This window comes from Mus musculus, chromosome 8 (assembly GCF_000001635.26).
Source record: "Mus musculus strain C57BL/6J chromosome 8, GRCm38.p6 C57BL/6J".
NCBI classification, from domain to species: domain Eukaryota; kingdom Metazoa; phylum Chordata; class Mammalia; order Rodentia; family Muridae; genus Mus; species Mus musculus.
In genome coordinates, this window is record NC_000074.6 from 119344149 (window position 1) to 119356043 (window position 11895).

Sequence of the window (11895 nt, forward strand, 5' to 3'; positions counted from 1 at the left end):
TTCCAACATGTGGATCACAGAGATTGAACTCACAGTGTCAGACTTTGAAGCAAGCTCGTCACCGGCTTCGCCTTGCAAGGCCTGAGTGCCTAACTACATCCATGGAAGAAGCCAACGCTAATCCCCACAATTTTGGTCCATTTCCGGCGTTTTCTCCTCCTCTTCCTCTCGGTTCAGCCTTCAGGGTGGAACTGGGCGGAAGATGAAGGCGGAGCTAAGAACTGGGGGGCGTAGCTTATCCGCAGGCAGGACAATCTGAAGCCTCCTAGGACCTTCCGGTGCGTGGCAGAAACTACAACACCCACAATGCCTCGCGGTCCCGTGACCGTGTAGTCGCGAGAACTGTCGGCTTGTGGGCGTCTGCGCCGAGAAACCGAAGTGTAGGTGACGGTTCCGAGACATCGCCGCCAAGCTGGGCACCGGGGAGATGGCCGAGACGGACCCCAAGACCATGCAGGACATCACCTTGGTGGTAAGCGGCAGCCTCATATGGGCCTGGACACCCCGGGGCCGCTCTCGGCCCTGGCGTGGGGTGTGGCCAGCGGCCTCGGCCCGCGCACCTGCGGGGCTCGCCCTCCGGTCGGCCCCGACCCGGACCCTCCGGACCTGACCCGCAGGGACACCGATCCGAGCTGGCAGGCCCTTGCTGAAGGCCTCACACTCCAGCCGGGAACCACCACCACCCCACCCCCCCTTCATGCCTGCGTCCTCGGCTCCCCAACGCCGGTCCCAGGAAGGGGGTCTCGGCATAGGTTGGGATCGGCTGACTTGTCCTGGTTTCTCTTAGGTGGAGACGCTCTTGCAGCAGATGCAAGACAAGTTTCAGATCATGTCAGACCAGATCATCGGAAGGAATATCCTTTTGATTTGGAGGCAGTTTCTTAACTGTGGGGGTGAGCGGGGTGGTTTACAAACAGATTTCAGTTAGTCATTTAGAAATTGCCTTTTTTTTTACAAAGGGTTTATTATTTTTAATTATATGTATAAGGGGGTACTGGGAGTGACTGAGACCAGAGGCGTTGGATCCCCTGGAGCTGGAGTAACAGGCGGTTGTGAACTGCCCAGTACACTCGTGCCCTCTGCAGGAGCCTCGCGTGCTCTTAACGGCCGAGCCTTTTCCCCGTCCCCACTTAGAAGTGTCTTTCCTGATCTTGGCTATATTGTGTTCCCGTGGAGGACTGTGCCAAGAGCCAGAGACACAGCGAGACCTACCCCAAGCCCTTGTTGGTGCCCCTCCAGAACACCAGTAAAGGGGTTTGCATGGTAACCGTTGTCTGGGAGTACTTCTAGAGTTGGAGGTGTAGGGAAGAAAACTCACCCCAGTCCCCCCGAACCCCGACCGCCAGGCTGTCACTGTAGCCAGATGAAACTGGGGAAGCAGCTGTTTAAACCAGTGGGCGGGGGCCTGGGGGGGAGAGGCCGAGGTGAGGTGATGCTGCCGTGCGGGCTCTTTAACTGTGCCACTAGATGACATGAGCAGTCGGATTGACGACCTGGAGAAGAATATCGCTGACCTCATGACCCAGGCTGGAGTAGAAGAACTGGACCCTGAAAACAAGATTCCTACTGCCCAGAAGAGTTGAAGGTGAGGGGGGGGGGTTACCTCAGCGTAAAACGCCCGTCAGTGCGACGGGGTGGGGGGGTGTCGTTGATCGGTTATCAGGAGACCTCTCTCCTCCCCACCGGTGAACTCCCAAGTTTTTGAAATACCACCCGAAGTGAGATCTGACGCCCTCTTCTGGTGAGTCTGTAGACAGCTACAGTGTACTTATCTATAATAATAAATCTTCAGGCCGACCTGAGCGAGCACAGGTCCTAAATTCAATTCCCAACAACCACGTGAAGGCTCACAACCATCTGTACAGCTACAGCGTACTCATATACGTAAAATAAATAAATCTTTAAAAAGAAAAGAAATGTTCCATGCCAAACTAGTTCCTTGGGTAGATTTCACATTTCCGAGTTGTATTACTTCAAACTTACTGTATCAGTGCCAGGCATGTGCCAATCTTTTTCCTCATAGCACGATGTCAGCTATGAAATTCCCACCTAATCCCAGCACTTGGGAGGCAGAGGCAGGCAGATTTCAGAGTTCGAGGCCAGCCTGGTCTACAAAGTGAGCTCCAGGACAGCCAGGGCTACACAGAGAAACCCAATCTCGAAAAACCAAAAAAAAAAAAAAAAAAAAAAAAAAAATGAGATTGATTTTTCCTTCCTTCCTTCCTTTCTTTCTTTCTTTCTTTATTTCTTTCTTTCATTCATGTACGCTGTCACTCTCTTCAGACACACCAGAAGAGGGCATCAGATCCCATTACAGATGGTTGTGAGCCACCGTGTGGTTTCTGGGATTTGAACTCAGGACCTCTGGAAGAGCAGTCAGTGCTCTTAACCTCTGAGCCAGCTCACCAGCCCTGAAATTGACTTTTGTTAAAAGACTTATTTACATATGAGTGTTTTACCTGCATATGTTCCTCATGCCATGGGAGGCCAGAAGAAGGCATCGGTTCTCCTGGAACTGGAGTTACAGGCAGCACTTGCCACCACATGGGTGCTGGGAACCAAACCTAGGTCCTCTCCAAGAGCAAAAGTGCTCTCAATTGATGAGCCTTGTCCGTCCCATGACGGTTTCATTTTAAGTACGTTAACAGTTTGTGTTGGGCCTCACTCGAACCCTAGGCCCTGCATGGACATACGTGGGACTCGGACACATGTCTATCCGGTAAGCTGCTCACTGAGGACCACTGGATGATGGCAGTTTGGGGCATGTGGTTTTGGTGCCCTGCCCTTACCACTGAAATAGCTCATTGCTTTGTTTTTGGAAATAGTGGAGAACTCAAGCCACCTTCATGAGCATAGATATCTTAAGTCCTAGAGATGTGCGTGTGTGTGATTTTTACTGTAAACTTGACGCCTTTACTCTAAAACCACCTACTGAGGTGAATTTCTTCTTGTAGCCTGCACCTGTGCTTGTTGGGGGAGAGGCACTTTTTTGTTTTTTTCTTGAGACGTAATCTTATGCAACCCTGCCTTGTTGGCCTAGAACTTGCTGTATAGACCAGAACGGCCTCAGACTCAAAGAGCTCCACCTGCCTCTGCCTCTGCCTCTGCCTCAAGTGCTGGGATTAAAGGTGGGCCTCACTTTTACCATCTGCAGAGTCCTAATTTCTTAATGAAGTTTACCAAGGATTTAGTATGAGAATATCAAGATCATATATAATGGCTGATTCTTAGCCCCCATCTTATTTTCTGAGCGTGGGCTGGAACCAACTTTTCAGTGACTATAATAGAGGTTGGAATCCAAGAGACTCTTCGGGGCTGGGAAGGTCAGGTAGTGACCGACATGCTGGGCTGCCTCACCGTGAGTCATGTGCTATATTGCAGCCAGTCCTGTCCAGAGAGGAGCTGAAGTATACAGTGGGCCTTGGAGCTGCCAGGGAGCTCTGCTGCGTTACGGCAGGAAACTGAAAGATTGTAGGATTAAAGATGTTCACCGGATGGGTATATACAAAGAAGGAAATGGAAACAGGAAGTAGAGTCAGAACTCTGAATAAAGATGTCTAAATACGAGGCTAGAGACGTGGCTCAGCTCTTAGAGCCGTAAGCTCTTGTAGAGGACCCAAGATCGGTTCCCGGCTGTCCCGTGACGCTGCTCACCACTCTGCAACTCCACCTTCAAAGGCCTCCTCAAGGACTCGCACTCACCCGCACATACACACACAGGAATAAGGACTCACACTCACCCGCACATACTCACACAGGGATGCCAGACACATAAGCAGACTGCTTATTTACCATGGCATTTTGTAGACTAGTGTGCACGGAGAGTGGGGAATTGAGCAGATGACTCTGCTGGAGCTGATACTAATGGTCATTTTCTTCTCCCACAGGCTGCCGGTACTGAATCCAGAATGTTGTTGTCCCGAGCCAAGACAAAAACCAAGTGGCTTTCTGCAACTAACTCCTATGTGTGGACAGGTTTATAAACGTGCATTCTTATCACAGCCTGCATAGCCTAGAGTACCCCTACACCCCATCCCTCAAACTTGCTATCTTCACATCCTGGTCAGTTCTATTAATTATTAAACACTAAAATTTTGGCGGTTTCTGGATAAGATTGTCAAACGTTTTAGTGATTTTTTTCTGAGTTCCCCTCCCCACTGCTCCTCTGTGGTAGTTGCTGTGTGATAAAGTGGCAGAGTACTCGTGATCACGTGACCACAGCCCCTCCCCTGGCAGAAGCCGTTCGTGAGCCGTGAGTGTGTAGGGTTCTTTGATTTTCAGTGCAAAGTGACTGTTGAGCCGCCCGCCACTGGAGTGTCAGAAGTACTTCTCCAGATGGCCCAGGACATTTAATAGTTGTTTGTGCCGAAGCGTCTCTCAGAGTTTTGCATGAGATTCTAGTAGCGTTGGTAGGACCTGCCATGCTCATCCGGCAGGGTATCAGAGCCCAGTGACCCTGTCCTCCCTTCAAGCTACTGACTGAAAGGGAAGAGACCAAAAGACCCAAGTGAGCCCAGCCCTGTCAGCAAGGCTGAAAAATGCCCTTTGACTTGTGGGAGGTGCTGGTTTTTAAGAAATACTATTTTACTTGAACTATTTCTTGTCTAAATTCTTGCACAATGAGTTCTATTATTGATTAAAGAAGACAGATTTACATTCAGGATTCTGGTGTCTGGAGGCTTAGCCTCAAAGCCAGTTTTGATGACTTAGAAGGCAATCTATGTCACTGTCCCCACAAAGTGATTTCATACAATAAAAACCAAGAGTAATTAAACATTGAAGAATGGTGTGGTCCTTCCCAGAGGAAACCCTGGCCAAGTAGAGCGCTCTGCTTTCTCGATTGTGCCGCAGACAGCTTACGGACAACTTGTCCTGTTTCTAAAGTGACGGGGCAAGGGGAGAGCACCTGAAACTGTGTTGTTGGCCTTGCTCTCAAGTAGTAGGAATTCCTGTCATCAGCCAGTGAATGGCACTACAGGTTGAGCCCCTGGAGGTGCCACTTTGTCACACGGAGACAAACCAGCTGCAGCCTGCATGGGGGACGTTCTTGGTCTTATAAATGGAAACTCAGGAGCTGCGTGTCCTCAGAAGTCAGTGGGATGGTTCAGAAAGCAGTTTGCTGCCTTCTGGGCAGATTCTCCAACCAGAAACCCCATCATGATAAAGGTGCTAGAACTGCTGCTGGCATACCCTTGTGTCCAGGGGGCTTGTTACCTCAGTGTTCAGATGGACAAGGGGCTGCCATGTTAGATTCCAAACTGAAGCCTCGGGAAGCCAGGGGTCAGATCAGGAGAGGATGGCTGCCTGAGAGGGAGGAAGACTTCCCCAGGGGTCCTTGTCCCTGGAGGCCTCGTGGGAAGAAAGGTTTATGGTCCTGTTGGAGTTAGAAAGTTCCTCACAAGGACCTGAAGAGACTGTTCAGTGGTTAAGAGCACTGGCTGCTCCTCCAGAGGACCCGGGTTCAATTCCCAGCACCCACCTGGCAGCTCACAACCTTAACTCTAGGGGTCCAACACCCTCACACATCCATGCAGGCAAAACACCAATGCACATAAAAGCTCCTTGCTGCCAGAGTCCCTCCTGCCTCTTCACAGTGCAAACCAGGCGACCAAAACCCGACTTCTCCCGCCTCACTGAACTGTTGTGTAGGAAGGTGCACACTGGGAAATTACACATCTTAAGCCCAACCCACAGGCGCCATGGGCTCCTTAACAAATCTCAGGTGTCCAGCTACGTTCCCAAGCTGTGGAGCAAAGCCTTGGCCTTACATGAAACAGGCTGCCTGTCTATCCAGCCTTACCTGGTGTATTAGTTAGGGTTTTACTACAGACACCATGACCAAGGCAAGTCTTATAAAAAACAACATTTAAATGGGGCTGGCTTACAAGTTCAGAGGTTCAGTCCATTATCATCAAGGTGGGAGCATGGCAGTATCCAGGCAGGCATGGCACAGGAGGAGCTGAGAGTTCTATGTCTTCATCCAAAGGCTGCTAGTGGAAGACTGACTTCCAGGCAACTAGGGTGGGGATCTTATACCCACACTCACAGTGACACACCCATTCCAACCAGGTCACACCTATTTCAACAAGGCCACACCTTCAGATGGTGCCACTCCCTGGTCCAAGGATATACAAACCATCACACCTGGAGAACAGCAGTTAGGTAGACAACTGAGCTCTGAGTACACTGCAACCCTCGCCACTGCAGCCCTGGCCAGCCAACTCAGCCTTCCTGGTCCCACCTGGTCAGCTGCAGAGAGAGACCTCTCAGTTGAAATCCCCCATTTCCCACACACTGCAGGCAGCTTTGCTTGCGTTAGCCTCTGCTTATCACGTCTCATCAGTCCCTGTTCCCCAGCCAGCCAGCGTTTGGGAGCCTCTTAGGCTCCTGGGGCACTGAAGGATTCTGGGGAACTGAAGGTCAGATGGGGCCAGCCTCACCTAGCACACTGACAGCAGTGGCGTGCTCCAAGCCAGGCCGGCCCTTACAAATGAGCTTTATAAATATCCTGTTTGCAAGTTACAGGCTTCCCATGAAGATAATTGTATTCCACTCCTCTTTTGTGATTTCCTATTTTCAACTAGACCAAAGAAGCTAGAAGAATTTGTAGAATGTGTTGTTAGCCCTCCCAAAGAACCTGAAAACAGCGCTGGTTGCCCTGTCCCCAGATCACCCCTGGGAAAGGGTTGGTTTTCAAGCATCTTTTCCAAGGTTGTTGCGCTTGTATGTGTGGATGAGGGCAGGTGCCGTGCGGGCATATGTGGAGGCCTGGGATATCTGCGGCTATCTGTGAGTCCATTGGCCTGCACTGTGTGTTTGGATGAAACTCAGGTCAGTGCACTTCTGCCCACCGAGCACCCGACCGGCAGGAAAAGGTTTATTTAGAGATGCTGTGCTGTGCTGGGGGTCTGCTTTAATGCACACAGTGACACTGAGTTAGGCTTTGTGTGTGACCTTTGAAAAAGGAATCCAAGAGACTGAGTTGTCTGAGGTCAGAGCTGTCTGGCCACCCAGCACCCACCCTCACCTCTGTGAGTCTCTCTGTCCAGTCTGTCCTCCAGGCTAGGCCAGAGTAGTTCTTGAAATTTAGATTCCCAAGGTCGGTTTTGCATTTTTCAGTTAAACGTGACCTACGATTAAATAACAAGCACATCACACCACACTGAGGTGTCTAACACTTAGGTCCAGGCTTACACACAACATCACCTTATCTATCTTTTCTGTTACAGTGTTATAGGTGTATACAATGTGTCTTAATACTATCCCCATCTCCCCCCAACTGGTTCCTACCCCTCCATCTTCCTGTTCTCTCTCTCTCTCTGTGTAACCCACCTGCTAAGTCCATTAGCTCCAGCTGACGGTAGACAGCCTACCAGCAGCCACATTCCTGAAGAAAAGCAACATCCCTTTCACACAGCAGCCATCAGTTGCCAGGAGATCCTCAGCTTATGAGGCGGAGCCATGTGAGCTCAACTCCCCCCTAGGCTGGGTCTGGTGCCCGTCACCATAGCTGCAGTGTGTCATGAGTATGATGGCCGTGTCATGTCCAGAAGAGCGTTCTACAGCTCTGTCCTCTTTCCTGACTCAAACCACCTCTCCCCTGGATGGCCCAGAGCCCCGGCCCGGCTTCACAGTTGCTGGTGCAGAGCACATGAGACAGGGGCTGGGCATCTGCGTATGCATTTTTAAAGGCTTTTATTACATTTTGTTTATTTTGTACGTTGTGTGCGTGTGCGTGTGTGCGCGCGCACACGCGCACGTGTGGACACCATGGCACACACGTGGAGGCCAGAGTACAGCTAGTGGGAGTCTGTTCTCTCACAAGGATGGATGTCAGGCCATCAGACATGACAAGCAGAGGCCTTTACTTGCCGAGCCATCTTGCCCGCCCTCCTCCGCCTTAAATCTGTGTGACAGTGCATATGTAGAGGTCAGAGGATAGCTGCAGGTGTCGGTCTTCACCTTTGCTTCCACCTTGTCTGAAAGAGGACCGACCTCTCAGCTGCATAAGCCAGGCTAGCCGGTGGGAGAGCTGCTGCGGCATGCGGCTCTCACGTGGGCTCTGAGGATTTGAACTCGGGGCCTCGGGCTTTCAGGTCAAGAGCCATCTTCCCAGCCCAGGTATCCATGTTTTTTAATAAAAACCTCCGGTTTATTATTTTCAGTGTTATTTCCTCAGCATAGAGAGGGAGGATGGTGCTTCCCCACACCCACTCACCCACTCATGTTAGTCACTGACCAGAGCAGTCGATAATTCCCAGGAACAGCTGAGCTCTGGGCTAGAGCTTAATCTCACTGGCCCCCCAGAACCCAGAGTATGCCTCAGCCTCAAAAGCCTCACCCCACCAAAATGAGAACCATACCAAATCAGTCTGCCTCTCAATAAACACACCAGTAAAAACAGCAAAAAAAAAAAAAAAAAAAAAAAAAAAAAAAATATATATATATATATATATTTACCCTTAAGTCTCAAAAAGATACCCAATCAAATAAGGCTTTCTGAGTGTCAGTTGATTGAAAGGGTTTTAAGTAGCATGGTAAATATTTTACCAGAAGGATGAGTTATTCAGTGAGATTGGCTGTTGAACGTCAGCCGTTTGTTAGTTTGCTCTTTCAATCCATATACACCTCTATCCGGCTGAGCTTGAGGCGAGAGCTCTGTAACGGTGAACGGATCTAAATGGGATTTCGCTGGGGAAAATAAGATTTCAGTAGTAACAGATCTGCGACAGCACCTTTTAAAAGAAATTAGGAGGGGGGCTAAGCACTCACCAGCCTAGGAGGAACTAATTCGGCCCGGCTAGAAAAAAAAAAAAAAACAGAACACGACTGAGGCGCACGGCTGCTCACTCTGATCCCAAGGGGTTCAGCCCTGTGGACCCCCCCCCATCCTGCTTCTGGGGAAGCCTTTGAAACTTTCACCCCAAATCCAGACACGGGTTCAAGTCTTATCTGGCTTTTTTTTTCTTTTGCTTTACAGTGATAACATTAGAACCCTATCAGCCACCAGCAGTGACTAAAAGTGGCTTCAACAAAGAGAGCATGTGGCAGCCCTCAGGAGTGCAGGGACAGATGGTTCTGGGTGTTTGCTGGGTTAGCCCTGGCTGGTAGCCCTTGCTGGTCTTGGCTTCCCCTGCGGTTACTCGGTGTCTCCAAGCACATGTGGATTAACCCAACCCCCTCTCCCAAACCCCGCTCCAACTTCCTGTCCACCTTGGGTGTGGGTGGAATTGTGTCCCAAGTCCTGGCTTCTGTGTGACCTTAGGGAGAAGTCTGGGCCATGCAGACATTGTCACATCAGGTGAGCTCCTTGTAAGAGGAGGCTTGGGGACATGGCACAGGGCAGACGCTGTAGACGTCTGTAGCGGAGGTAGACCAAGGAGTGCTGGCTGCAAACCAAAGCACAACTGAGAGAGGCAGGAAGCAAGCTCTCCCTCTAGGCCACCCAAAGAGGAAATGAATTGGACTGAACTTGACTTAACAGTCTCAAGACCTTAGAGACGACATCTCTATGATGAAAGCCACCCAGACTCTGCTCATCGATCTCCACAGCCCAGGACACAGAAACAGAAGTTAGAAGAGCTTCGGGTGTGCTACAGCCTACAGCTAGATGTGGCCACCACCGAGAGCACCAGCCACAAGGAATTGCTGCCGGTCTGTCTGTGAGCAGCTTAGGGACGCCCAAGCTCGGTACTGGGATGATATGTTGGGTGTGGTCTCCTCATTCAGGGTTGCTTGAACACAGCCCCCAAGAGGCAGCCTCTCCACAAGGTGACAAATGGGAGCCTGCAGAGGTGGTAGGGTCAGTGGAGTCTGCAGAGGTGGTAGGGTCAGGTGGAGCCTGCAGAGGAGTTATAGGAAGATTAACACACACAGATCTGTGGCCGTATCTGCTCAGCTCACCACCCCAGTACAAGTCAATTCATCAGTTGCTTCTTAAAGAAACAGGGACATGAAAATAAAGGAAACTGGGTTTTACCACCATGGCTACGCCCAAAGCTTACACACGTACATGCACACACACATAGACACAAACATACACACACGGCCTTATTTAGGGTTTTACTGCTGTGAACAGACACCATGGCCAAGGCAAGTCTTATAAAGGACAGCATTTAATTGGGGGGCTGGCCTATAGGTTCAGAGGTTCAGTCCATTATCATCAAGGTGGGAGCATGGCAGCATCCAGGCAGGCATGGTGCAGGAGGAGCTGAGAGTTCTCCATCTACATCTGAAGGCTGCTAGCAGAAGACTGACTTCCAGGCAGCTAGGATGAGGGTCTTAAACCCACACCCACAGTGACACACCTACACCAACAGGGCCACACCCTCTAAAAGTGCCACTCCCTAGGCCAAGCATATACAAACCATCACACACACACACACACACACACACACACTTGCATGTGCACACGGGCTTCCATAATCCCTGAGTCCTAGCATGGTACCACTCACTGATTCAAAACAAGAGGAAATGGTCTTGTCCCCATCCCTGAAATCAGAAGCCAGGGTGTCCCTCTGAGGGCTCGACGTTCTGGGCCATCCTGGACTCACAGCTGCATCTTTATCACATGACCGGCTTCTCAAGTCATTCTCTTCTATCTGTGTCTAAATCAACCCTGTGCAGGAAAGCAGGTGTTCCATTCTGCCCACCCAGGTCCCATGACCTCAGCTCAGCTAACAATATCTACAGACCCTGTTTCAGTTCATAGTCACAAACACTGGAAACTAAAGAAGATAGCTTGGGGAGAAGGAGACTTCAACCCCAACACTGTGCCTCTGTTTCCCCAACTCCGGCACCTAGGGGCGCTAGCTCAGGTATGAGCCACAAGGAGAGGTTCTTGTAGATCCTTTATTGTTGAGTCTCTGCCTGGGTCCAAGAGACCGGTGGAAAGCTCCTAAGGCCACCTGTGCTGTCCACAAGAACATATGTCTGTCCCTGAGGTCTCAGAGGCATCAGAACCTCTGCATGTCGCCCACCTGTGGCCTGAGACTGTGTCCACCTCCTCCTTTCTGCAAGGCCTCTCTTGCAGATTGTCTCATCCAAGAAAATGCATACAGTCATTTCTTCCTCTGCCTCACCTTGAGACACGACACATGCCTGGACCCCATCACAAACCAGGCCTAGCCCGTCTGCATGCTGACCCCTGCTGACTCACACCGACTGTCCCCAGGACACTGGCTTAGCATTTGACAGTGTGCTATTTAAAGAAGCTGTATCACCAGTATATGGAGGGTTGATTTGGTTTGCAGAAATTAAAGGTTTTTTTTTTTTTCCATAAGCAAGTAAATGGGGAATTGAATTAGGTCTAAAATTCATGCAAGGCTTCTGACAACTTGTTTGCAGAAAGTAATTGCTCTGGAACTGGTAACTTTAGCAATCAAAGGGGAGCTTTAGAAATATGGAAAATTGCAAGAGGAAGGGAATAAAAATGTGAATTAAAGTTCATTTAAAACGCCCCCTCCCAACCGTTTATCATGAACATTTTCAAACATGGCAAAGCTGAAAGATTTATTTTTTTTTTATTTTAATTTTTGGTTTTTTTGAGGCAGGGTCTCGCTATATAGCCCCAGCTGGCCTGGAGCTCGCAAAGAGTGCCCTATCTTTGCTTGCTGAGTATCGGGACGAAAGGCAAGTGACACCATGGCCTGCATGAAAGATGTGTTTGTTTGTTTGCTTGTTTTGCTTTGTTGTGTTTTTGCTCTCAGTAAACAACCGTGTGCTCACAGCCTGAATCCAGCAAGCTTGAGTCTGCTGGTTCCGTGGCATCTTGGTTCTCTGCCCATCTGAGGGGGCTGTTCTCACAAGGTGACAGTTGCCAAGGTTGACAGGAAAGCACACAGCAGACTCAGCCTTGGCTTCCAGAGTCCAGGAACGAAGTCCTTCTCCTCCCAA

At 50.1% G+C, this 11895-nt stretch overlaps 1 protein-coding gene across 1 annotated transcript; it reads left to right on the forward strand.

Moving 5' to 3' along the window:
- The first annotated feature begins 389 nt into the window (after positions 1 to 389).
- Hsbp1 (heat shock factor binding protein 1) lies at positions 390 to 4781 on the forward strand. The gene is made up of 4 exons (NM_024219.1): positions 390 to 472; positions 788 to 854; positions 1465 to 1585; positions 3888 to 4781. The coding sequence occupies exons 1-3, from the start codon at positions 428 to 430 to the stop codon at positions 1581 to 1583; spliced, it is 231 nt and encodes a 76-aa protein (NP_077181.1). The 5' UTR covers positions 390 to 427; the 3' UTR covers positions 1584 to 1585; positions 3888 to 4781.
- Positions 4782 to 11895: the final 7114 nt, after the last annotated feature.

Coding starts and splice junctions, on each gene's coding strand:
- Hsbp1 (NM_024219.1), top strand. CDS start 428: ATGGCCGAGACGGACCCCAAGACCATGCAGGACATCACCTTGGTG. Junction 473..787: donor TGCAGGACATCACCTTGGTG/GTAAGCGGCAGC, acceptor GGTTTCTCTTAG/GTGGAGACGCTCTTGCAGCA. Junction 855..1,464: donor AGACCAGATCATCGGAAGGA/ATATCCTTTTGA, acceptor TAACTGTGCCAC/TAGATGACATGAGCAGTCGG.